The 27,456-nt window shown below is 37.2% G+C and overlaps 1 protein-coding gene across 11 annotated transcripts in view; it reads right to left on the reverse strand.

The window, feature by feature from the left end:
- Nucleotides 1–27,456, reverse strand: part of LOC100338099 (uncharacterized) — a 52,144-nt gene that overhangs the window by 21,120 nt on the left and 3,568 nt on the right. For 3 of the 11 annotated variants that reach the window (XM_017337597.4, XM_051834395.3, XM_017337600.4), the window contains exon 2: nucleotides 296–352. The exons of 2 other annotated variants lie outside the window; for them this stretch is intronic. In XM_017337597.4, coding sequence (XP_017193086.1) covers nucleotides 296–310 — 15 coding nt within the window. In that variant the 5' untranslated portion in view covers nucleotides 311–352. Of the gene's footprint in view, nucleotides 1–295; nucleotides 423–27,456 lie in introns of all 11 variants that reach the window. 6 more of the 11 variants (XM_008275427.5, XM_051834391.3, XM_017337599.4 and 3 more) reach the window with 2 other exon arrangements.

Here is a 27,456-nt window from a genome sequence, read left to right on the forward strand (position 1 = left end):
TTAGTTCCAATAAAACCTGTTTCAGACTTTATATCCCACAAAAATTTAGCAAATTCTAGATTCTAATCTGAATCATGTAACAAATATGTGTTTTGTTAAGACATCAGAAAGACAGAGACCGATATACATTTGCCTTAGACAGCTCTAATGTCTTATAATGATGGAATCTACCTTGTTTATCTATATTCTGATGTAGAATTATGATTACTTTTACTATTCCATTTTATTTCACAAACCCATATAAAGCCTCTAAAATTCAATGTACAACAATCCAAGAAATAAACGAACAACTTACTAGAGACATATTCATTTTCTTTGTTCTTAGATCATGTAGTGATCTCTAGAAGTATAACTGGAAGAGAAGGTGAACGGAGTGGGTCATGAGAAAACTGGTCTGGCTTCATCTCCCAGGTTCCACTGTGCTAAGCAAGAACATGACAGAAATGAATGCAGAATAATGGACAAATTAGCTGTAAAAACAGAAACAATCAGACTCCCTGTGGGGAGAAACAGTTCTTGAAATACCATTCGCAATTCTATTAACTGGTAGAGATTAAACACAACTTATTAAGTTAGTGAAACAGTTATTTGCTACTTGTTTTGTAAAAAATTGTTATTGCCAAAAAATTTCACAAATGTAAGTCTAAATTATTCCAATAAATATCTGTGTAACAGAAAGAATTATCATGCTGTCATTAAAATCTACACTAAATATTCTTTGGTGGTATCATTTTCCTATTAATATAGCTATATCACATAGGACTCCATATTAATATTTTTCACTAGAACATCTTTTGTCTTTTTATACCTGAAATTTCATAAAAAATAAATCTCACAACCAGAATTTTTTCCTCATGTTTATATAGGAAAAATATAAAAATATAATATGTATTTACTGTACACCTTTCCAGTAATTGCTCCAAATGACACATCTCCCAATATCCAAGCCTTCATACTGTCTTTACCACAATAACCCTTGACTTTGTCATTTCACTTACTTTAGTCCACGGGATATCAGTAAATATGACACCTACATAATTTGAAAAGCATTTGCCTAATGGAGTTTCTCTTAGTGGAAAGCTACCTTGTGAAGAAGTCTGGACTTCTCTGTGGGGAGGCACAGGGCCTAGGCAAGAACCAGAGCAATCCACTGGACATGGGAAGCATGAATGTTTTAGTGAGGCATATTAAGTTGTGATTTAGACATAACATTAACCACATCTCTTATCAGTGCTTAGTTTGTGTCCTGGCTATTCCACACTTCCAATACAACTTCTAGCAATGCGCCTGCAAGGCAGTAAATAATGGCCCAAGTAGTTGGGTTTCTACCACCAACATGGGAGACCCAAATGGAATTCCTGTATCCTGGGTTCACTGTGGAACACCCATATAACACAACTCTACTCAGAAATCTGGGTGGTACATTAAATGCATATTTCTATTTGAAAACTTAAAATAATGGAAATGGGACACAGGATGGTATTGGTGTGGTATAGGGAAAAGATGTAAATATGCGAAGCATAGAGGATACTTAGGCTGTGAAACTATTCTCCAGGATAATATAATGTGGATTTATGACACTGAGTTTATCTACAGGAAATTATAAAGTCTATAAATTAAATGTAGGAATGGCAGGGAATTCAGGAATTACATACAGAATGTAATGAAAGCAGCTACACTATATTGTGAATGTACAAAAAAACCTCATTGAAGGTGTAAAAATGGTGCTGATTTAATTGTGAAAGTGAGTGAAGTCTGGCAAACTAAGGCAACAGCACTGTGTTCTTGTTCAAGAAGTAATTTCCCACCACACATGTGGCTTCACAATATTCATCTGTCTATGTGGTGTGTCCTAAGGTGGAACAAGTAAGTTGAGGGAGACAGATTTGTCACTGTCAGAGGGGACTTTAGATAAGCAAGGGAAGCACCCAGATAGATAAATATATTACCGGATCAGAAATGAAGACATCAGCATGAACATACATTTAGTTGAATATAAATGCATAATGTTACATATAGTCACATCTGTAAACCCATGGCCTTCACAGGCTACTACATTTTCACATTTGACATCTACTTGCTGTCAATCTAAGAGCCTGAAAATGCAGAAACTCCTGTATGAAGGGGCACAAACAGCTAGATGGATTTTCTGGTGAGCTGACTCCGTACCTTGGAGTCATCTCATGTGTTAGCATCAAACCAAGTGAGATGCAAGGGACTCATAACTGAGAAAGACACTGATATTGCTCAGAAAAATCTCAAGGGTAGAGAATCTCAGGGACCAAGGAAAAAGGCTAGAGATATCTTTTATATACAGAAGAGGCAGAGAACGGCACTAATGAAGAGTTTGCAACAGTTCTTAGATGTGCAAGCCAATTACAAATACAAGTATACACAGAGCTAATAAGCAGAATGACACAAGACCAACTTCAAGATATAAAAGCCACAATGTCCGAAATGAGTAATTTCTGGAATAGCAGTTGTGTAGATGAGACATTTCAGAAAAGATGAGTGAACATAAAAACACAACAATATAAACCAAAAAAAAATTTGGGGAGAAGACAAGACTGGAAAGGCTGGAAGGAGCAATAGTCCTTTATGTTTAGTGTCTCTAAGAAGGCCAAGTGGGTGCCTGGGGAAATTATGAACCAATTTCTAAAATCTGATGAAAACTGTAAATTCACAGACTCAAAGAGCTCACTGCACTCTAAGCATAGGATAGAAAAAAAAATTATGCCAAGACAGATCATAATTAAACTACATAAACTCACAGAAACAAAGTTAAAGTCTGAAAAGCAATGGAGAAGAACAAGATACAATAATATTTATAGAGGATCAATTAGAAGGATAACAGCAGACATGTTGTTGGTATGAATACAACTGTACGACCCTGGGAAACCTCCTTCAACTATTCAATGAAAACAGTGTTCCTATAGTATTGTTTACATGGGCAAATATCTCTCAAAACAAAAAATAGGATGTTCATATTAAGTGCTTATTGTGAACAAAACATATTAATTTGGTATGATGATAACAGAGTGACAAACAGATATAAGAGAATTTGCTGGGAAAAAAATATTCCATTACTTTTGAAAGGAAAGCTGAAAAAAATTCCCCAATATCTTGAAACAAGCAAAAACCAAGACACTTTAGAAAGTAATCTTAGGGGCTGGCTTTGTGGTAGAGCAGATAAAGCTGCCACCTGCAATGCTGGCATATCATATGGGCAGTGGTTCATGTCTTGGCTGCTCCACTTCCAATCCAGCTCCCTGCTTAGGATCTAGGAAAAGCAGATGATGGTCCAAGTGTTTGGGCCCCTGTTACCCACATGGTAGATCTGGATAAAGCTCCTGGCTCCTGGCCAGCCCTGGCCATTGCAGCTAACAGCAGAGTTAACCAGCAGCTGAAGATCTCTCTTTCCCTCTCTGTTACTCTTTCAAATAAAAATAAATAAATCTTTACCAAAAAAAAGAAACTATTAAAGAAATAATCCTAACACCAAAGGCTGTATTTTAGAAATTTATAAAATCAAAGGTTAATTTGCATTCAGTAAATTGTATAAAAATAGAGAATCTGGTGAAAAATAATTATATCTAAATTTTCAGTAAAAGAAAAAAAAACCTCAATGAATTTAAAGCAAGATTATTATATACACTAGAATAATTTTACGAGAAAGTATATGTAGAGCTACAGTTTGGAAAATTTCAGTGAATGATACTTTTGGAGCCTAAAAATCAAAACAAGTGGAGCTGGGACTGTGGCGTAGTGAAGGAAGCTGCTGCCTGCAGTGCTGGCATTCCATATGGGCACTGGTTGCAGTCCTGGCTGCTCCACTTCTGATCCAATTAGCTGCTATGGCCTGGGAAAGCAAACAGAAGATGCCTAAGTCCTTGGGGTCCCGCACCCGTGTGGGAAACCCAGGGGAAGTTCCTGGATCCTGGCTTTGGATTGGTCAGATCTGGACATTGTAGCCATTTAGAGAGTGAACCAGTGGATGGAAGACCTCTCTCTCTCTCTCTCTCCCTCTCTCCCTCTCCCTGCCCCCGCCTCCGCCTCTAACTGCATTTCAAGTAAATAATAAAAAAATAAATAAAATCAAGAAAGTTTAAAAATGTGTGACTTTGAAAGTGTAAAAGATAAAATTTACCTTGGACAGAACAGAGACACAGTATACATGAGTGTGGCTAGCACAAATTACAGAATTTTGAGTGACCTGATGACATCACACTGAAAAATAAAAAATCAAGGAAGATGGCCACAGGTTCACAGTACTAGCACTCACTTAAACCAGTAAACTCAAATGTAAAACCAAAAACAAAAAGGGATGTTCATGATATAAAATATATTGCTAATACTGTAAGTAACACGAACTTGATAGGAGTAATAGAGTAACAAGAAGATATAAAGGTAATTGGCGAAAAAGTGACCATTACAATTAAGTTTAAAATTATTTTTTAACAATGAATTTTCTTAGAGCATGAAAAAATCATTCCATTTTACACATTACAGGAAATAGCAGTAAGTATCTAGAAATAAATGATAGAAAATTTCCTACACTAATGATAAAAATTCAGGAAAGGTAAAAACATATTACCTGGAAAGGGAGAATGAATACCCTGGCCTAACAACACTCTGAAAAACCGTATACAAGAAACTTACCAGGAGAACTTATAAAAATTTGAGCAACCTGATGATCTCACAATGAAAATGCAAAGCAAGACTGCCACAGGTTCATAATATCACCACTGGCTTACTAGAATGTTAGTGATATACAAGGGTTATATTAATAGATTCAAAGACAAAACCAAAATAAAAAGTGATTCACATGTTATAAAATAGGATGTGTTGTGATTACTAGAAGAATAAATGAATATCTTCAAAGTGCCAGGATTAGCTTACACTAGATAGTGATGATACACAAAGGTGGAAGGCACACAAACAAAACAATAAGGAGATACAAATACTATGAAATATATACTTTGGTTACTGAAAAAATAAGTGATTTATTAAAAGCAACAGTGGAGTGACAAGCCAGTGTCAAACAAGGTGCTGAAAACCAGTTAATTACAATTACATTAAAAATGTAAAACAAATAAAATATTTTCCAAGAAACATAAATCAAAGATAAATTATGAAATCAAGGATATGTTTTAAAAGCAAATAAATTAGTAATTAAATATGACAAGAGATGAGTAATTTGGATGGAGCAGTACTTGTATGAAAAGAAGATATAAGAGAAATTACTGAAAAGTAGGGCACTAGAAATACACTGAAAAAAGAAAAAAAAAATCCAGGGAAGGTAAACTAATGATCTATGACTTATCACAATAATTTAAAAGGATAGATGTCTGTATCTAGAACCATTCTATTGAAACTTCCACAGTGGTAGGATCTGCATAGACTAGGGTACTGAAGATACATGCAGGTGACAGTTATAAACTCATACACAAAAAATTTAGGATGCACATGTTATCAAATCAAATATGTTGTGATAAAAAATGAATAATCATAAAGCAATAGTAAGGCAACAAGTAGATATAAAGAAATTTGTTAGAAACTATACCACTACAATTACCTTATAAAGGAAGACGAATGAAAAAATTCTATGAAGTATAAATCAAAGAGCAAACCAGTTAGCAGAAAAACCTTAAGCGAGTATCTGGAACTTTTACAATGAAATTTTATAAACTGATGGTTAAAAATGTAGTCTAATAATAATTCAGGTGAATTAATTCAGGTAAGTTAAAAATGTTACATGGAATGTGTGAATGATTGGACAGGTCTACGGTGTCTGAAAATATATGTACACGGTGGTTGTCAGCACAATTTAAAGTTGCAGGAGTTCTTGACCTCAAAGTGAAAACTCAATCCATTTGGCCACAGGTTTACCATGGTAGGATTAGCTTAATTAGACCACGATATTAAAAAAGACACACGTACAGGTAATCATAATCTCAAAGACAAGATGAAATTTTTTTTTTACAAAAAAATGGTTGTTTTTGAAACAAAAGATACTGTGGTAATTGGAATAGAAATGAGCAACTTAGTGGGGGAAATAATAGGCCAGACAGACAGACACAAGGAAAGTGGGTGAAAAACAGATTACAACACATTAAAAATGTAAATTAAAAAAAAAAACAAAAACTGAGGAAATCTTAAATTACAGATCATACCACTTATCAACCTTCAACTACTTTAACCATCAAAATTAAATGTAAATTTAGGGACTGGTGTTGTGGCATGGTTGGTAAAACTGTGACTGAGAAGCTGGGATCCCAAACGAGTGCATGTTTCAAGACCCTGCTGCTCCATATCCAATCCAGCTCCCTATTAATGTGCCTCTGAAAGCACTGGAGGATAGTTCAAGTACTCCATCCCCTGAACACAGCTCTTTATTAATATGCCATAAAAGCAGTGGAGGATGACTAAAGTGCTTGGGTCCCGAATCCATTTGAAAGACTGGAAGAAGCTCTTGACTCTTGGCTTAGAACTGGCCCAGCCCAGGCCATTGCAGCCATTTGGTGAGTGAACCACTGGATGGAAAATCTTTCTGTCTCTTTTTCAGACTTTCAAATAAATAAATGTCTTTTTTAAAAAGGTAAATTTAGAGTCCCACATAAATTCATAAAAGGTACAAAACATATTACCTGGACATGGTGAATGATTACACTGGCCTAAGTTGGCTTTGAGAAATTGTGTACTTGAAGACTGCCAGGACAACTTACAGAATTTTGAGGAAGCTGATAGCTTCACAATGTAAAAGCCAACCAAGATGCCCTCAGTTTCACAACGCAAATAATTGCTCCAACTGAGATATACAGGTATAAAGTAAAAGACAAAAAAATGCATGTGGTTACAAATATTATGAAATGAAATACAATATACTGTCAATAATGTGAGATGAATAATTTGTTACAAATGATGCCAATATAACAGCAGATAAAAGGAAAATTGTCAAAAAATAGTCCAATAAACTTACTTTAAAAAAGGAATTTTCCAGGAAATGTAAATTACAAATAAACAGAATTAAACCAAATATGTCAACTTTTAAATTCAGAAGTAAATTTACAGTCACATAGGAATTCAGAAATGAATAAAAAAGTTATCTTGAAATGGTGAATGATTAGACTGGCCCCAAACTGTATACATGAAGATTTCTGCAGTAAACACAAACATTCGAGGGTGCTGGTTACTTTTCAAAAAAAAGCCATGCAAAAATGACCAGTGCAAGCATTCAAATATTCAGAAGTGCTAATTATATATTCAAAGACAACAATAAAAAATAAAGGTTGCAAATGTTATGAAATAAAACACAGTAATCACTCTGTAGGGGCCATAACCAGATGTAAGGAAACATGCCATTTTTTGTGGCATCAAATTTAAAATGAAAAAGTAGGCTTACACTTAGTATGTCCTTTGTAAATTTTATTTTCTAATAGATATCTTTTATTTTACAAAATATCAACACTTTGTCCATCACCGCAGACAGTTTGACAAGCACTGGTCTAGCACTTGTCTAGAATGCAACATTACAGAATTATATTTACATGGTACAGAGTATAAAAATTTCATTATGGGCTCTACTCTTAAGAATGACAAGTTCATTTGTGCTGAATTTGTGCTGAAATGACAAGTTCATTCTTAAGAGTAGAGCCCATAAACTTTCTAGTTATACCCAAATTTTATTTATCAGTGAGCTTTAAGATATGCACAATACTCATTTAATTTTATATTTTCTTGTCTGTATTCAGTTATTACATTTTTCTGGGTTCTAAAGAGAGGAATTTGTATCAGCAAGTATAATTTCCTTTACTTACTAACCTGATGGTAGATGTTAATCACATCTACAAAATACTTCCACAGCAACATCAACAGCATTGTTTGACCAAACAGCTCAGTTTAGCAGCCTAGCTAAGTTGTCAATTGGAATTAAAATCTAGAACAGGATGCACAGTCCCTGGGTCATGGACACTCTTCTCTCTGATTTCCAATAGCTTCTAATTATAGGATTTAAAACTAAAATTACTTAAAGACTATGAGGTAAAATTAGGCTACATGATAAGATGATGAGAGGACAGTATTTAAGACACACAAAAATACATATAAACATTCCTAACAGAATTAAGGGTCATAATAACTACAGCTGTCATTGCTACAACTGGTCACTTCACAGTAGTATTTGTAACTACCTGCTTTCACTGCCTATTTCATGTTCCATTGGCCTCAGTAGGGATCGCAGCTGGTCATTCTTTTATCTTATGGGGAGACCCAAACCTTCATTTCTGGATATTGTAAAGAACAACATATCACTACACAGTTACTTGCCACCATGTGAGTTACACCAGATGAGTAATACCTGAACAAAGCATTGTAAATCTTTTTAAAATTCAAAGGAGAATGAGAGATAAACTCTACCAAGGTTCAAGGCTTTCATAAGTCAGTGTGCCAAGATCCAGTGAGCCAACACATGCTGGGATAGCTTCCTATAATAAAATACTCCTAGTTGGAATATTTACCAGTTGCTAAGGAAAGTTGATGACTGGTAAGCACGGTCTAATTCAAGAGGCCACATATTTTGTACTTTTCCAACCCATTTACATAGCGATAAGGAGGTCTGCCAGCATTAAAATGGACCCAAATACAATTCTGCAGCAATTATGTACTGAGGGATAAGAACTACAACTTGGATTATAAAATCAGTACGAGGAGTACAAAAAATTCATGTTGAAAAAAACTGGCCTTGACAAGAGAATAATCCAGAAGCCTTAGGGGTTCTCAGGCAAGAATATATTATCTAGAGCAATTAAATACATACCATTTGATAATAAGCTCTCTGCATGATACTGGATCCTAATACAGATGACTATGTGGCAAAGATGCATTCTGTCAGATCTACTACTGGATTTGCTTATTAGAGTGGCAATAATGTGTGACCTCTATACTGATTATTTTTTTTTAATATTTATTTATAGTTATAAGGCAGAATTATAGAGAGAAAGAAGCAGAGAGAGGGGTCTTTCAACTGCTGGTTCTCTACCCAGATGGTCTCAGCAGCTGGAGCTGCACCAATCTGAAGCCAGGAGCTTCTTCTAGGATTCCCATACAGGTGCAGGGGTCCAAAGGACCTGGGTCATCTTCTGTTTTCCCAGTCCATAGCAGAGAGCTAGATTGGAAATGGAGTAGCCGGGACCCAAACCAGTGCCCATATGGGATGCCAGCACTGCAGGCAGCGGCTTTACCCACTATGCCACAGTGCTAGCCCCTATACTGATTATTAACACTCACTAGATAGCAGCTACCAAGGCAGAGACAGTAAGCAAGATGACTGAATGACTTGGGCAGATGTCTTCAACAAGCCTGTCATCACTCATCCCACTTACTATACAATAGATACACAGATACACAGATAACAGTGACCATGGTGACAGGAAAGTGAGCATAGACTCATTAAACACAGATCCATTGACATGGACTACCACTCAAAGCTGAGCCAGGTGTTGCCACTTCTTTTAGCAATCTGACATCCAAAAGTACTGATTTACTCTCTTTCTTGAGGTGACCATCAAATACAATTGATGAAAACTTGATTAACTTTACTGGAATCAAAATAGATTCTAAATGTTTGCCTCTCCTCACTGCAGGTCTCCAATCATCACTAGTTGGGGAGTTAATGAGTTTTGATTCCCAGACATGGGATTGTATATACAATTTCCTAGGAATAAGAAACTCACTGTATGGCAAAGTAAATGAAGCAGGTAGCTAAATAATAATGAAATACACTGTTTCTAGCACATGCAGCACCACCCAGAATTTGCATCCTAATAGAACAGTAACAACATGAATTCAGATGGCACGCTGATGTGAGACTGAAAGGTGGCATCATCATGTGGGCCATTCCACATACCTCAAATAAATGGTCTTACGTGGTACTGAGGCCTCACTTTGTAGAAGGCATGGATCCAAAATGTAAGAATGGATGAAAGAGTAACTGCTCGACATCACTGCTACTTGATGTCTTTGCTCTTAGTCTTTAGAATTTTAGTTTCTGTGGTTGAGAAGTTCTTATTAACAATGAAGGAATGCTTCTGCAGGGAAGAATGTTCATTTCACTTTAAAGTACAGCTGCTGCCAAGTAGCTTGAAAGACCAACTTGGCAATGAAAGGAGACTTCATCCTCAAAAGCACTGAAGGACTCTGACCATCTAACAGGGGCAGGGGAATTTTTTTTTCTGGCAAGGGCCATCGGGATATTTATAATATCATACACAGGGCACACAAAATTATTAACTTAAAATTTAGCTGACTATTGATTTATGGAATTTTGTGTCCTGCTGTAGTTACCATGGAAGGCAGACCAAATGATTTCATGGGTGTTATGCAGGTAACAGGCTAATTATTCCCCCTATCCAATGTTAGAAATACTAACATTATAAGCATTATAAGAGCAAAAATGTGTACGTTTGGTGCTATGGTTGTGCACTGGGATGGCTCTTGCTTCCCTGATATCCAGTTGTAATGTTATGTGTACCAATATAGCATCTACTTCTTTATAAACTTTGTCAAAAAGTTCCTGGAAAATTAAATATTAGTCTATTTTGTCCAAATATTTGAAATTCATGTGCAGTTTCTATAAAATGTATCTTCATGAACTACAGCTGAAAATTCCTAATGTATCAAATTAAATTTAGTGGTGAGTTTTCATCGTTTTAATGGCTACTATAAATTATAATAGATTCATCTATACCAATCATATTTTATTGCACTGACAGACTAACATAGGAGTTGGAAATGTTTTCTGATAATATTCTTAGATTTGTAGGTCATATGATTTCTATTACAACTTATCAAACATGCTGGGTTAGTACAAAAACAAGTATGCACAGGGCCGGCGCCATGGCGCACTAGGTCAATCCTCCGGCTGCAGCACCGGCATCCCATATGGGCGCTGGGTTCTAGTCCTGGTTGCTCCTCTTCCAGTCCAGCTCTCTGTTGTGGCCTGGGATAGCAGTGGAGGATGGCCCAAGTGTTTGGGCCCCTGCACCTGTATAGGAGACCAGGAAGAAACTCCTGGATCCTGGCTTCGGATCGGCGTAGCTCTGGCCGTTGCGGCCATTTGGAGAGTGAACCAATGGAAGGAAGATCTTTCTGTCTCTCTCTCTCTCTGTAAACTCTACCTGTCAAATAAATGAATAAAAAAATCTAAAAAAAACCCAAACAAACAAAAAACAAGTATATACAAAATACAAATGAGCTGGCATGGCAGTATTTATCCCAACTGACATTAGACAATATGAATAGAATCACCTTAATACTTTAAAGTCAATCATGCACAGAGAATACCAAAGAATACTGAAGAATGAATCACTTTTTTGGAGATTTACATTGTATTCCAAATTACTATTTACCAACATGAGTTGTTTATGTGTACATTAAAAGTGGTAACAATTCATTTAATACATGTTTATTAAATGCTATATATTGGTTAGATTCTATGGTTACCACTGCAAACATCATCTTAAATGATTCTGAAGGACGATTCTAAACAATCTCACAGCTTATACTACTATAAGGGAGATGACCACGAATTTACAGTTCAATAACAGGTTATATGTTCTCTCCATAGAAATATCTAATAAAATACAATTTAAGCTAGACCATGGATCAATAAAAGATGGCTTTTAAGTAACAAAAGTTAGTTACAAAGAAGAATAATATTACTTGGCCAAAGTGAAGGACATATTACATAAAAACAAAGAAGATGGGTTAAGACTCTACAAATAAAGGAAGGGTAGTACTCTCTGAGACACTAATGGTTGGTTTATTTGAAGATGGAAGTGATTAGAAGTATTATGTTATAATCCAAATCTCAAAAGTTACATGGTGGGGCCTGCATTGTGGAGTAGCAGGTAAGGCTGTTGCTTGTGATGTTGTCATCGCATATGGGTACCAGCTCATGCCCTGGGAAAAGCAGAAGATGGCCTACGGGCTTGGGCCCCTGTCACCCACATGGCAGATCCAGATGATGCTCCTGGTAATGGCCTTGCCCAGCACTGGCTACTGCAGCCATATGGGAAGTGAACCAGGAGATGGAATGTCTCTGATTTTCCTCTCCTTCTCTCTCTCCCTCTCTCTTTGTAAATCTTTCAAAATAAATAAATCTTTAAAAAGAGTTATATGAGGAACAGTACAAATTCCAAGATATTTAAGAAGTAAAACAAATGGAATATTGCTGTTTTGTGGAAGTTATAAGGGAGAACTAAGTAGTAAGTTCAAAGATTCTAGTTTGTAAAGCAAGCTCAATGAGAACCAACTCACTAATGGTAATAAAAAAGAACTTGATGTCAGTTCAAATATTTAAGCTTAAGTAATTAAAAAAGTTCCTAGAAAATGAAATGAAAAATTAGTCTATTTTATCCAAATATTTGAAATTCAGGTGCAGTTTCTACAAAATACATTTTCATGAACTACAGCTGAAAATCCCTAATGTATCAAATTAAAAGGACACATCTGAGCAGAAGCCCGGGTTGGATACACACATTTGGTGTAGAGAGTTGAAGCCACAGGAACCAATGAATTGAATAGGATTTTCATTCCAGCCTTCAAGAAATCCAAACAGTTAATTATTTGGAGGAAGAATATTATCTTGACAAAGAGACCCAGAATAAGCAGCCAATGATAAAGGATGGATTCATGAAGCTAAGGGAAAAAGAGTTTCAAAAAGAAATATTTAACAGTGTCTGTGTCAAAGAAAACTGGATTAGGGAAGTTCCCTTAGCTCAAACAGGCACCAGAAGATGAGTGGAGGATCAGAAGCAATTTATTAATGTCAACAGGCCCAGTGGAACGACATCCCAAGACTGGGCAGCCAATCTAGGTTTCTTATGGGTTCATCAACATCAAGCCGAAGTTACTACAGCATTGGCAGGTTTGACTGTGGCCTGCTTGACTTAGAACCACCCATGAGGAACCTGAGACCACATGAACAGAGAACTGGAAGAGGGGTTTACAGAAAAACGAGATTAGGACACCTGCCCAGATATACCAACACCTATGAGGAACAGAGATTGGACACCTGCCCAGACACGTCAACACCTATGGGGAACTGAAGCAAGGATTACAGAAAATAGAGATTAGGACATCTGCCCTCTTTAGGGGTCTTATTTTTCTCCCTTGTCTCTGGTCCCAGCCTAACTTCCTCTTCTTCGTATGTTATTAAGTGTCCCAGTATGATACCAATGAATAATGTTCACAGCATGCCATGAGTTCAATAGTGATTATAACAATTATTTCAGATGGTAAACTGAACATATGTCAGATTGCATTGGATTGATTTGTGTGCGGGTATTACAATTAATGGAGACATTGAGAATAGTCAAGTCTTATGATATTTAGCTCTAAACAAGAAGAAAGAAATAACCTTGGGGTGGAAGGATTTGTTAAGTAGAAAAATTTGTTCATATGCTTATTTTGTTATGTTTTTAGTGTCAATTTGTTTAATATTGTAAAAAACCAGCAAAGGAGGTCTTCTAGTTTCAGCTTAGAAAACAGAGAATGGAAAAACATTACTTCCACTCTTGTGATAGCAACAGAAACAGTAAGATATTTCTGGACAAATAACAGATTCTCAATTTAAAAACATAAAACATTAATTAGCTAATTGTTAATTGACAAGTAAATGCTTTAATGCATGTAATAATCATGGAACGGTTATATAGCAAGCTAATTACAACTCCCCTTGAATCCAATAGGAGATGAAGTTACAAAGAAAAGAATCAATCCAAAGTTCAATGCAAAACAGACTCTCCCCTACCTCCATCCCCCAACAGAGAGATAGGAGGTAAGCTGATATAGATGTTGCCAGGTCCTGGTAAAATTTCAACATCCAACAAAGCTCAATTAATTTCAGAGTATAGTGTGATCTAGTAAGATATCACAGTCAGAAATGGCCCAGGAAAAAACCAGAATTAATTCCTCCTTACAAGATATTCTTCAGGGGTTTCCTGAGAATCCTGAAGTAAAGGACTATGTCAACTGTGGAAAAAAATATAAAGCCCTGCCTCAATACTTGTCCCCTATTCCTCTTATAAAACAGAAATCTAAAACACTTGGGGAGGTAAAACAGAATGTAAAGCTTTGGGCAAACAGGTGAAATCAGACTGTATCATGGAGGACATACTAGAAAACAAAGTAAAGAAGCTGGGTTTAGAGCTTTATCCAGGTACAGGGCAGGATCAGTGAGATGCAATTCCATCAGGATCATTGAGAAGGCCCCACCCACATGATCAGGGATTCAGTCAGTGTCAGCCTAAGACAAAAGTAATCAAAACACAGTGAATACGTTCTATGCCCTAAACCTAACCACCAGCTAAAGAATAAAATGATTAACACCAAATTTTCACCTGCAGAGGAAAATGATTGTAGAGGGACATGCTAAGGCACAGTGCAAAACGAAAGACTTACATCTGGGATTGAATGGATACTGGAGAAGACTCTCGAAAACAGATCCCACCTCTTACCACAAAGTAATACTATAAGAATGTACAAGTTGTGAGTTTTGAAGGTAGTTACAGGAAGAAGAAATAAAAAAAAAAACAAAAAAAAAAAAAACTACTTTTACTTTAGAGTAGATCAATTCAACTTCCAAAAATAAAGGTTTAACACAGAGAAAGGAAACCAATTCTACTCACATCAAGTTATTTATCTCAATCTCTCTACTGCTTTGCTTTCCATAGTAAAACTGTAAGACATGCAAAGAACTAAGAGAAGAAACCAACCAAGAACAGGAACAGACATGGACATGATACAGCATTTAAAATAATTTTAATTAATATGTCAAAATTCTGTTTTGCAAAAGATGGATAATATGCATGATCCACTAAGTCCTTAAGCAGACATAAAGAAAGCATCCAAAGAATCCAACAGAAAAGCTAGATGTGGAACACATTTAATACAGATTAAGATCGCCATTCAAAGACTAAATCAGTAGATTTTACACCACAGAGTAAAATACCACTGAACCTACTTGGTCAGACTGAAAATACGCAAACTGGAACACAAGAAAATTGTGAGGAAAACATGAACTAATAAAATAGCTTCCAACAAGCTAGGTATAAAATTAAGTGGATAAAAAATATAGAATTTTAAAACCAGAAACAGAAGATAAAAGGAGAGAAAAAAATATTTGTTGAATATCTTTTCCAAAATAATTTACAGAAAATTCTAGGAACATGTAAAGGGCAATAAAGCAAAAAACAGAATGTATTAAGATGACCAGTTACTAGATTAATATCAAAGTCAATTATATTTTAATATGCTGTCAATGAATACACACTAAGTTGCAGATACCACCTTTATGTCTGAGAAAACTCAACATTGTTAAAATGTCAATTCTCCCCAAACTGAACTAATTTACAGAACCAACACAACTCCAATTCAAACTACGCACATGTATGATTGTGAGTATAAGTATGTGTGTGTGGGGGGGTGGGTTAATAGGATGATTCTGAAACTGATATGGAAAAAACCCAAAACTCAAAGGAAAAGAAAAAAACTAATTTGTAAGTCATGTTGAATGTGGGGAAGTACATTTGATACTTGAAAGTGTAAATTTCCAGGGCAGGTGCAGTGACACAGCATGTTAAACTGTGGCCTGCAACTACAGTGTCCCATATGGACATGGGTTCGAGTTCCAGCTGCTCCACTTCCAATACAGCTACCTGCTAATGCACCTGGGAAACAGCAGAAGATGGCCCAAGTCCTTGGGTCCCTGTACTCACATGGGAGACTCAGAAGAAGCTCCTAAGTCCTGGCTTTGGCCTGGCCTAGCATGGAATGTTGTGGACATTTAGGGAGTAAACTAGTGGATAGAAGATCTCTGTCTCTCCTATTCTCTCTTTAACTCTTTCAAATAAAAAATTAAGTGCAAATTTCCTGAGAATATAGGAGTAATTGTGTTGTTCTCCATGGCTTAATAAATATTAGCATACTTAATCTTCTTTCAGACACTTACCTTAGAATTTCTAATTCTCAATTCTAGAGGCTGGGAAGTATAAGAAAAAGGCACCAGCTGGTTCTGTGTTTTGTGACAGCTCATCCTCTACCTCACAGAAGGAACTTTATGTATCCTCCTTTGGTGGGAGGGACAAGCAGCTTTCACTAAGGTTTTCTCTTAAGGGTACTAATCCTATTCATGACATCAGAATCTCAGCACCAAATTATCCTATAAAGACACAGCCTTTCCATATTGTCACACTAGGTATTAAGTTCCAACCTAACATTGAAGGCATACCTGTGTGCAGACCATCAGCAAAGAATAAAGTAAAACCTGAAGAACTACACTGCCTGAAGATAACGAAGTATGGAGTAAGACTGAGTTCCAATGTATAAGATCAGAAATTCTGATACCATTTTCACTATACTGCATCAAAGCTCTCAGTTCTATCAAGGTGACCCTCTGAATGTGTAATATTATTTACAAAACTGTAATTGTGTCCATGAGGGTATCAATTTTTAAAAATCATGCTTGTAAAGTATCATAAAATTATTTTTTAGGGACCAGTGTTGTGGCACAGTGTGTTAGGCCACAGCCTGTAACGCTGGCATCCCGAACTGGTGTTTCAGTTTGCATCCTGACTGCTCCACTTCTGTTCCTTCTCCGTGCTAACGTGCTTGTGAAAGCAGTGTGAAATGTTCCAAGTATTCAGGGCACTGCCACCCACATATGGAGTTCCTGGCTCCTGGCTTCACTGCAGTCATCTGGAGAGTGAACCAGTAACAGAAGATCTTTTCTGTTACTCTTTGAAGTAAAGAAAACATACCCTTAAGATGATTTTTGGAGAGTGATTCAGCAGATGGAAGATCTCTCTCTCTGTTTCTATAACTCTGCTTTTCAAATGAATAAATAAATCTTTAAAAAATGATTTTAAGCATGTTTTAGTTAAGCAATTTTAACTTAATATCATTCTTTTCCTGATTTCATTAATTTACTGTCTTTTCAAATTATCTCTATTGTTAGATACACAGTATAAAAAACCATTTTAAAATAGATATTTACTAAAGATATTAAAATCTCAGAGACTGGAGTACACTGTCAGGATTGCTTCCTAGGAAAAGAATGAAATACATCATTATCATTTATTGCTACACTTTGAGAGTGAAATATAACAAGATGAGAAAAGAATCCCTGAAAACCAGGGACTGAAATTGAGTACTTCATGCTCAGATTTTCCCATATGTATTATGAAAAGAGAAAATAGTTAAAGAAAAAATATTTTGGTCTATGTCTACAAAATAGCATATCAGGATATTACATTTTAATGTGAGCTGATGTTTTAAATATTAATTGGAATTAAAATGAGGTTTTAAATATTGCTAGAAGAAATACAATTCAGACATTTCAAAAATGTACAATTTATATCAATACAATGACATGATGGATGAGAAAAAAGTGAGGAAGTCCTCTTTAGTTCCTGTTGTCCTCTCTATTTGAAGGAAAAGTATTTTCAGATTTAAGAACAGAAAATGAATCCTGGGTTCTCAATAATGAAGCCCACAAACCTTGATAGTACTATGTGAGGAGATAGTTTGTCCTCCTGACTATATTAACTATGTCCTTAGTTACTGAGAGGACCTGAAAATATGAATGCCAACCAGTATCAGGTTCTTTAGAGCTATTTTGCAAATTAAAGAGGCTTAGTATCTGAATAACAAAACTAAAGTTCTAGAACTAGTTTACATTCCTTCAATCTCAACTGAATTATTCTATTTAGTTCTCCATGGGATGGTCATTATAAATAAGGCAATAATGCACTGACTTACAAAAATTTCCTCAAGGCAGTTTTGCATGTACATAACATTTTCCATGCTAATTAGTTGAGAAAGCCAGGTTAATTATTATTATTTTTAATTATTTATTTGAAAGGCAGAGTTACAGAGAGGCAGATACACACACACACACACACATATAGAGAGAGAAAGAGAGAGAGTGAGCGAGCGAGCTCTTCCATCTGATCATTCACTCCACAAACAGCTGCAATGGCTGGAGCTGTGTGATCCGAAGCCAGGTGTTAGGAGCAGCTTCCTGGTCTCCCATGTGGGTGCAGGGGCCCAAAGACTTGGGCCATCTTCTACTGCTTTTCCAGGCCATAGCAGAGAACTAGATCAGAAGTGAATCAGCCAGGACACGAACCGGTTCCCATATGGGTTGCTGGCACTGCAGGCGACAACCTCACCTGCTACGCCACAGCGACTACCCCAAGGGTAATAATTATTACGATGAAAAATTTTTCCTGCAACTATCACAGAATACTGGATTATTCCTTGGAGATCTATGACTCAATTCAAATGAAACCTTCTAGTAAATTTCAGGAAGAAGTGAATATATGGGAAGAATAGTGAGGAATGGATAGGATTAAGGGAGACCTTAAAACCAGACATTGGGTGTGGCACATACTAAAGCAGAAGAAAGAATTTTAACAGCAGGAACAAGGTTCCAAGCAATTCCTGCCCATGGCACTTTTATAGATAATAAGAGTGGTTCACAGGCCATCTCAACACACCTGCCCTACCAGGTGCCTGGGACAGGGAAGCAGGTAATGCTGCAAGGGAAAACACAGCTCTCCATCAATAAAGCAGGGAAAGTGCACTCTACTAGGGTTGATACCTAACAAACAGATGTCACTGAGCAGAAGAACAGGAATAAAATACGGAGTTGTGTGACTGATATTGTAACATCTAAAAAAGCTGATTTAGTTTTTTGTTTGCTTTGGTTTGTATTTCTATATCTAGTGATTTTCAGTGATCACACAGCAAGAGCTGTACATAAAACCAAAGCCTGAGATCACTGTAGATGAGAAAAATCACTGGAATATGCAGTGTGATTAATATTTCTGAGCTTTTGTTTATTCACTTAATAAAGTTTTCAGAAAGAAAAGTAATCTGTACTTGTTTTTCATAAGAGGTAGGTATATAAGAGAAAAAATATATAAAGACCTGGATTTTGTCAATGTGTAGGGGCCTGTCCAATTAAAATACAAATGAAAATAGACCTTTTTGGTACTCATCTCTGAAACTTGGAAAATCTGAGAATGTCAGAACTCTTCCAACTATTAACTTTCACATTTTGAGTAAAACCAATGATGTTCCAATTTGCACTTGACATGTACAGGAGATGGTGATTATCTCTCTTTTATTTAATGAATATAAATTTCCAAAGTACAGCTTATGGATTACAATGGCTCCCCCCCCCCCCATAACTTACCTCCCCTTTCCCTCTCCCTCTCCCCTTCCATTCACATCAAGACTCATTTTCAATCATCTTTATACAGAAGATCAATTTAGCATATATTAAGTAAAGATGTCAACAGTTTGTACCCACACAGAACATAAAGTGTAAAATACTGTTTGAGTACTAGTTATAGCATTAATTCACAATGTACAGTACATTTAGGACAGAGATCCTACATGAGGAGTAGTGCACAGTGACTCCTGTTGTTAACAATTTGACACTCTTGTTTGTGGCGTCAGTAATCTCCCTAGGCTCTTGTCATGAGTTGCCAAGGCTATGGAGTCCTTTTGAATTCGCCGACTCTGATATTATTTACACAAGGTCATAGTCAAAGTGGAAGTTCTCTCCTGCCTTCAGAGAAAGGTACCTCCTTCTTTGATGACCTGTTCTTTCCACTGGGATCTCCCTCAAGGGGTCTTTCATTTAGGTGTTTTTTTTTTTTTTTTTTTTCCCCAGAGTGTCTTGGCTTTCCATGCCTGAAATACTCTCATGGGCTCTTCAGCCAGATCTGAATGCCTTAAGGGCTGATTGTGAGGCCAGAGTGCTGTTTAGGACATCTGCCATTCTATGAGTCTGCTGTGTATCCCGCTTCCCATGTTGGATCATTCTCTCCTTTTTATTCTGTCAGTTAGTATTTGCAAACAGTAGTCTTGTTTATGTGATCCCTTTGACTCTTAGACCTATCATTATGATCAATTGTGAACAGAAACTGATTGCTTGAACTAGTGAGATGGCATTGGTACATGCCACCTTGATGGGATTAAATTGGAATCCCTTGGCACGTTTCTAACTCTACCATTTGGGGCAAGTCCTATTGAGCATGTCCCAAACTGTACATCTCCCTCTCTTATTCCCACTCTTATATTTAACAGGGATCACTTTTCAGTTAAATTTCAACACTTAAGAATAATTGTGTATTAATTAGAGTTCAACCAATAGTATTAAATAGAACAAAAAAATACTAAAAGGGATAAAGTATTAAGTTGTTCATAAACACTCAGGACAAGGGCTACTCAAGTCACCATTTCTAATAGTGTCCATTTCACTTCAACAGGTTTCCTTTTTGGTGCTAGGTTAGTTGTCACCGATCAGGGAGAACATATATTTGTCCCTCTGGGACTGGCTTATTTCACCCAGCATGATGTTTTCCAGATTCCTCCATTTTGTTGCAAATGACTGGATTTTGCTGTTTTTTTTTCACTGCTGTATAGTATTCTCTAGAGTACATGTCCCATAATTTCTTTATCGAGTCTACTGTTGATGGGCAATTAGGTTGATTCCAGGTCTTAGCTATTGTGAATTGAGCTGCAATAAACATTAAGGTGCAGACCGCTTTTTTGTTTGCCAATTTAATTTTCTTTGGGTAAATTCCAAGGAGTGGGATGGCTGGGTTGTATGGTAGGGTTATACATGACCTGGGATAACCTTTCTCATAGCAACAAAAAAATCAAATGCAACTGCTTCTATACTTACAATGTTTCCTAATACTCTCTATTTCAATGCCTATGAAATGGTTTCCCTTGTAATGAAAATAAGCTTTTAACTTAGTGGCTATAATTCATGCTTAAACTGCTGGGCATTTACTTTGGACAAAAGAAACAAAAGTGAAAAAAAAACTGTTAAGTAGAATTTTTAGTAAAAACATGCAACAAATAATAGCACTTTTATTACTTAACCGAAGTCTTTCTAGAGTTTTCCCATTTAGATTTTAGCATATTGCTACATACTAGATACTCATATAATTAGTTAGAATTAGAAGAAATTGCCATGCATTATAGACTTTAAGAAGTTATGAGAGGCAATTCCCCTTCCTCAACCTGCTTACTATTAATAGAAAGTGTTATTGCTTTCATCTCAGTAGCATCTAATACTCAAATACTTAGTGATAAAAAATCATACACTATAAAAACAAGGCTTATTGTACCTTTGCATGCCACACTGTGATGGACTAATAGATTGCCAAGATAATGAAAAAATGACTGATTTTAGAAGATTCCTGTATGGCATGGGAAGCCATGACACGGTGGCAAAAAACAATCTAAATGAAAGATCCTGGTGAACGAGACCCCAGCAGAAGGAACAGGCCATCAAGGAGGGAGGCGCCTTTTTCTGAAGGGAGGAAGGAACCTCCACTGTGATACGGCCTTGACTAAGCAAGTTCAGAGTTGATGAACTGAAGGGGCTTCCATAGCCTAGAAAGCTCATAGCAAGAGTCTCGGGTGATTGCTGATGTCATAAATAAGAGTGCCAATTGTTAAATCAACAATGGGAGTCACTGAGTACAGGCTTCCCATGTAGGATCTCTGTCCTTAATGTGTTTTATTATGAAACTTAAAAACAACACTACTAGTCGAACAATGCCCTATACCTTGTGTGGTTGTGTGAGTGCAGCCTGTTGAAATCCTTGCTTAGTGTGTACTAAGTTGATTTTCTGTATATGAAGGTGATTGAAAATGAAACTCGATGAAGGGCGAGATGGGCGAGGGAGTGGGAGAGGGGAGGTCCGCAGGAGGGAGGGAGGTTAGGGGGGGAGCCACAACAACACAAAAGTTGTACTTTGTACATTCACATTTATTAAATAAAAAAAAAAGAACTTATGGGGGGGGGGAAGCCATTGTAATTGATAAACTGTACTTTGGAAATTTATATTTATTAAATAAAAGTTAAAAAAAAGATTCCTGTATGTTGTAAGTAGCAGCTAGTTACCATTGTTCATTATAAAAGAATATCTGTGTTTTAATTCCTAGTTGTTGCTCTATTTCACATTATAAACACCTCCCAATGAATTCATTTATAATAATTTTTTAATATTTATTCATTTATTTGAAAGGCATAGTTGTTACAGAGAGGCACAGGTAGAGAGAGAGAAAAAAAGAAAGAGAGAGAGAGAAAGGTCTTCCATCTGCTGGTTCACTCCCCAGATGGCTGCAATGGCTGAAGCTGTGCCAATCTGAAGCCAGGAGTCAGGCCCTTCCTCAGAATCTCCCACATGGGTGCAGGGGGGCCAAGGACTTGAACCATCTTCTGCTTTCCCAGGCCACAGCAGAGCTGGATGGGAAGTGCAAAGGCTGGGACTTGAATTGGCGCCTGCCCCGCAGGCAGCAGCTTTAACCCACTACACCACTTTCTTTTTTAAAGATTTATTTATTAGAAAGAGAGTGGTAGAGAGAGAGGAGGGGAAAGCATAAGACGGAGAGGGAGTGGGAGAGTGAGTTTCCATCCACTGGTTCAATCCCTAGATGGCTGCAATGCCCAAGGCTGGGCCAGGTGGAAGCCAGGAGGCTGAAGCTTCTTCTGGGTCTCTGACGGGGAAGCAGAATGTTAAGCACTTGGGGCATCTGCCACTGCTTTGCCCAGGCTATTAGGGAGCTGGATTAGAAATGAAATAGCCAGGATAGGAACTGGTACCGACATGGGATGCCTGGTTTGCAAGAGGTGCCTTTACACACCATGCCACAATGCTAGCCTATACCTTTAACTCAGCTTTTTAAAGATTTATTATTTATTAAAAGGCAATGACAGGATCCACTGGTTCACTCCCCAAATGATCATAACAGCCAAGGTGGAGCCAGGCTGAAGTTAGAGGAGCCGAAATCACCATCATGGTCCCCTTTAATGGTGGCAGAGGAACAACCACTTGAGCCATCTTTTGCTACCTTCCCAGGGGATCATTACAGTTTTTAGAAGCAGTGACATCACCTCATGTCAGCCTGCTGATGATCTGCATGCTTTATACACTGATCCATCCCTGGTGAGAAATGAAAACTGTCAGGTTCAGCACTTCTCCCTTATACACATAGCCTCCATTTCAAAAAAAACCTACAGTGGGTTAGTTGACACCAACTGTCTTCTCTGTTTCTCTAAGCACAATATAAAAGAAGGCTATCCTGGAAATCATTCTAAATTCATACTGGTATCTTTATGGTACAGATATTATTTTTACGATAAGATATTATGCTTTTCTCTATCTAGCATATTCATTAGGACATTTTTCCATCGTGCCCCCAAAAATACAATAATACCATCAAATTAAAATTCTATATGCTGTAGTCTGGATTTATCCATTCAGTTGTCAAACAACTAGTGAGAAACCATCATAAGATAATTTGCTAAGTTCCCATGTGGGAGACTGGGAAAGCTCCTGGCTCCTAGCTTCAGCTTGGCATAGCATACTCACTGTAGCCATTTGGGGAATGAAACAATGAATGGAAGATCTCTTAATCTCTCTGTAACTCTTTTAAAAGAATAAATCTTAAAAAATACAGAAAGAAAACAGATTTCACTCACTTAATAGGTACAATTCCAAAAAGACAACTATACTTCCCTCAGTCCTGGCCCCCTGTATCAATTTTTTGCAAAGACACAATTTTAATCCACTCTACACTCAGGCTTAATTTACCACTAATAAAATTCAATAACTAAAAAGTAGGAAGACCATAGTTCTACAGGAGCATAAACCAGGGCTAAACATGGCAATCAATTCCCAAAATGTCCATTTCATTCCTATATATTTTTGTATTTTATATTAACTGCCACGTATCAGGGAAAATATTTTTTCTTTTTGAGACTGGCTTATTCCACTAAGCATAACGGTTTCCAGCTGCATCCATTTTTGTTATAAAAGACAGGATTTCATTCATTTTTATGGCTGCATAGTCTCCCATGGTGTGTGTGTGTGTGCGTGTGTGCATATATATCACCGTTTTCTTATCTAATCATTAGTTGAGGGAAATCTGGACTGATTCCATATCTTAGCTATTGTGAATTAAGTTGCAATAAACATGGGAATACAAATAACTCTTTTATATACTGACTTCATTTTGTTTGGGTAAATCCCCAAGAGTGGGATGGCCAGATCATAGGGTATATCTATTTTCAGATCTCTGAGGAACCCCCATACTATCTTCCATAATAGCTGTACTAGTTTATTTTCCCACCAACAGTGTATTAGGGTACCTCCTTTTTTCCCACATCCCCATTAGCATTTACTGTTTTATTTTATTTTTTGGATGACTGCCATTCTAACTGGGGTGAGCTGAAACCTCACTGTGGTTTTTACTTGCTTTATCCTAATGGCTAGTGATCCTGAGCATTTTTTTAAAGATTTATTTTTATTTATTTGAAAGACCGAGTTACAGGCAGAAGTAGACAAAGAGAGAGAGGTCTTCCATATGCTGGTTCACTCCCCAAATGGCCTCAACAGCCGGAGCTGAGCTGATCCTAAGCCAGGAGCCAGGAGCCTCTTCCAGGTCTCCCATAAGTGCAGGTGCCCAACGATTTGGGCCAGCCTCTGCTGCTTTCCTAGGCACATTAACAGGTAGCTGGATCAGAAATGGAGCAGTCAGAACTAGAACTGGTGCCCATATAGGATGCTGGTGCTGCAGGTCAGGGCCTTAACACATTACGTCACTGCACCCAGTCCATGAGCATTTTTTCATGCATCTGTTGGCCATTTGTACTTATAGCTTTCTAATTACCCTTTTAGTATCAACCTTTCTGAACATTACATATATGTACCTTCTTTTATTTACATCTTATTATATGGCTTATATAAATATCACTTACTTTTTAACGTTGTATATTTATATATAACATAAATGTAACACATTTTCTTGTCATATTTACCCTTGTACATTTTGTATGATTTGTTGATATTGTGAAGGGAATTATTTTCTCTGACATATTTTGAAAAGAATATGTAAGTTGTTAAAAAAAAAAAAGCATTATTTCTGGGGCCGGTGCTATGGTGCAGCAGTAAAGGCACCACCTGCAGTGCTGGCATCCCATATGGGCGACAGTTCAAGTCCTGGTTGCTCCACTTCCATTCCAGCTCTCTACTATGGCCTAGGAAAGCAGAAGATGGCCCAGGTCCCTGGGTCCTTGTACCCACGTGGGAGACCTGGAAGAAGCTCATGGGCTCCTGGCTTCAGGTGGGTGCAGCTCCGGCCAATGTGGCCAACTGGGGAGTGAACCAGGGGATGGAAGACCTCTCTCTCTGCCTCTCTTTCTCTGTGTAACTCTGACTTTCAAATAAGTAAATCTTAAAAAAAAAAAAAAGCATTATTTCTTGTATCAATCTTGATCTAAATTATTAGTTCATATTTTTGATGCTGAATTATCTTGGAATTTTAAGGCATATTTTCTCTATCTCCTCTATTCCTTTCTTTATACCTCTTTGTTCTTTTTAAAATTTATATTGCTAATTGAATGTCTGACTGCATTGTTTGAAATGAGCTTCCTTTTGTTATTTTCTTTCAGTGAGAAAGCTACTGATTATTTTATAAGCATATATGGTATATGAATTCCATTTTGAGGCTATATGCTTTATTAAATTAAAAACACTTTCTTCTATTATGAATGTTTGAGAACTTAAAGAAATGTGTTCAAAGTCGGGCCAGTGTTGTGGTCCAGAAGGTTAAATCACCACTTACAATGCCAGCATCTCTTACTGGAGAACAGCTTGAGTCCCAGTTGTTCTGATTCTGATCTAGCTCCCTGATAATGCAGCTGGGACAGCAGTGAAAGATGATCCAAGTACTTGGGCCCTTGCAATCCATGTGAGAGTCTTAGATGGAGTTCCTGGCTCCTTGCTTCTGCCTGGCCCAGCCCTGGCTGTTGTAGCCATTTGTGGAGTAAACCAGTGAATGAAGATTGGAAGATGTCTCTCCCTCTCTTTCTCTGTCTTTCAAATAAATAAATAAATCCTTTTTAACAGATACAGCCAAAGTATACCTTACCTTCTATTAAAGTGATTATTTCCCCTTTACTTGGTAATTTTGCATATTTCATTTCTAATGTTGAATATTTATTCACAGTAAAACCTTAGTTGCTCATTGTGTACTGTTCTAAGACTTTGGGGAGTATATCTGCATTTATGACTTTCACATCTATTTTAAATAAGTTGACCTATACTTGTCCTTTGTAGTGGCATCCTTGTTTGTTTTTTTAAAAGATTTATTTATTTGAAAGTCAGAGTTACACAGAGAGAAGAAGAGGCAGAGAGAGAGGTCTTCCATCCACTAGTTCACTCCCTAGTTAGCCACAACAGCCAGAGCTGCACCAATCTGAAGCCAGGAGCCAGGAGCTTCATCCGGGTCTCCCACACAAGGGCAGGGACACAAGGACTTGGGCCATATTGTACTGCTTTCCCAACCCATAGCAAAGAGTTGGATTGGAAGTGGAGCAGCCGGGTCTTGAACTGGCACCCATATGGGATGCCGGCACTGCAGGTGGTGGCTTTACCTGCTACACCACAGCACTGGCCCCTCTTTGTTTTAATTGCATACGTGGAAAAAAGAATTTCTTAAAAGGATGTATAAAATGAGTGGATAAGTTGATGGAGGAATGGGTGGATGGACACAGACAATGGAAAAGAGATGGAAAAAACTCATGTCTATATGAATGGAGGGACGTAAGAAAAGAGAGGGACATTGTATGTAAGAATAAAATGGAGAAATAGAGGGATTAGGTAGCTAGATGAATGGGGAGACTGAATGGATGTATACACAGAATGCCTGGGGAAAAAGACAAAGAAGTGAATGGATGATATAATTGCACATTCTTTCTTATGCTCTATCTTATCTAACAAAAACTCAATGTAAATTTGGAATGACACAGGGGCCTGAGTAGCGCAGATGGTCAAAGCCCTGGCCTGAAGCGCTAGTATCCCATATGGGTGCTGGTTCTAGTCCCAGCTGCTCCTCTTCCAATCTAGCTCTCTGCTATGGCCTGGGAAAGCTGTGGAGGATGGCCCAAGTCCTTGGGCCCCTGCACCCACGTAGGAGACCCGAAAGAAGCTCCTGGCTCCCAGCTTTGGATTGGCGCAGCTCTGGCCCTTGCAGCCATCTGGGGAGTGAACCAGCAGATGGAAGACCTCTCTGTCTCTACCTCTCTCTGTAACTCTTTCAAATAAATAAAATAAATCTTTTTCAAAAAATTTGAATAACACAATGTTTCTCTCTAAAAATATAAGTAAACTTCACATTTGACAAAAACAGTCTACAAAATGCAGATTGGCCCTGCCTCAGGTCAGCAGGCTCTTAATACACTCAAAATACTGATCTATGATAATGATAAAATCCTTCAAACCATGATCAGTGATAATTCTTATATTGAAAATAATCTTGAAATAATAATCTTGAAAATATCTTATATTGAAAATAATCTTGCTG

The sequence above is a fragment of the Oryctolagus cuniculus genome, chromosome 16 (genome assembly GCF_051225735.1).
Source record: "Oryctolagus cuniculus isolate XC-2025 breed Fujian yellow rabbit chromosome 16, ASM5122573v1, whole genome shotgun sequence".
Classification (NCBI taxonomy): Eukaryota; Metazoa; Chordata; class Mammalia; order Lagomorpha; family Leporidae; genus Oryctolagus; species Oryctolagus cuniculus.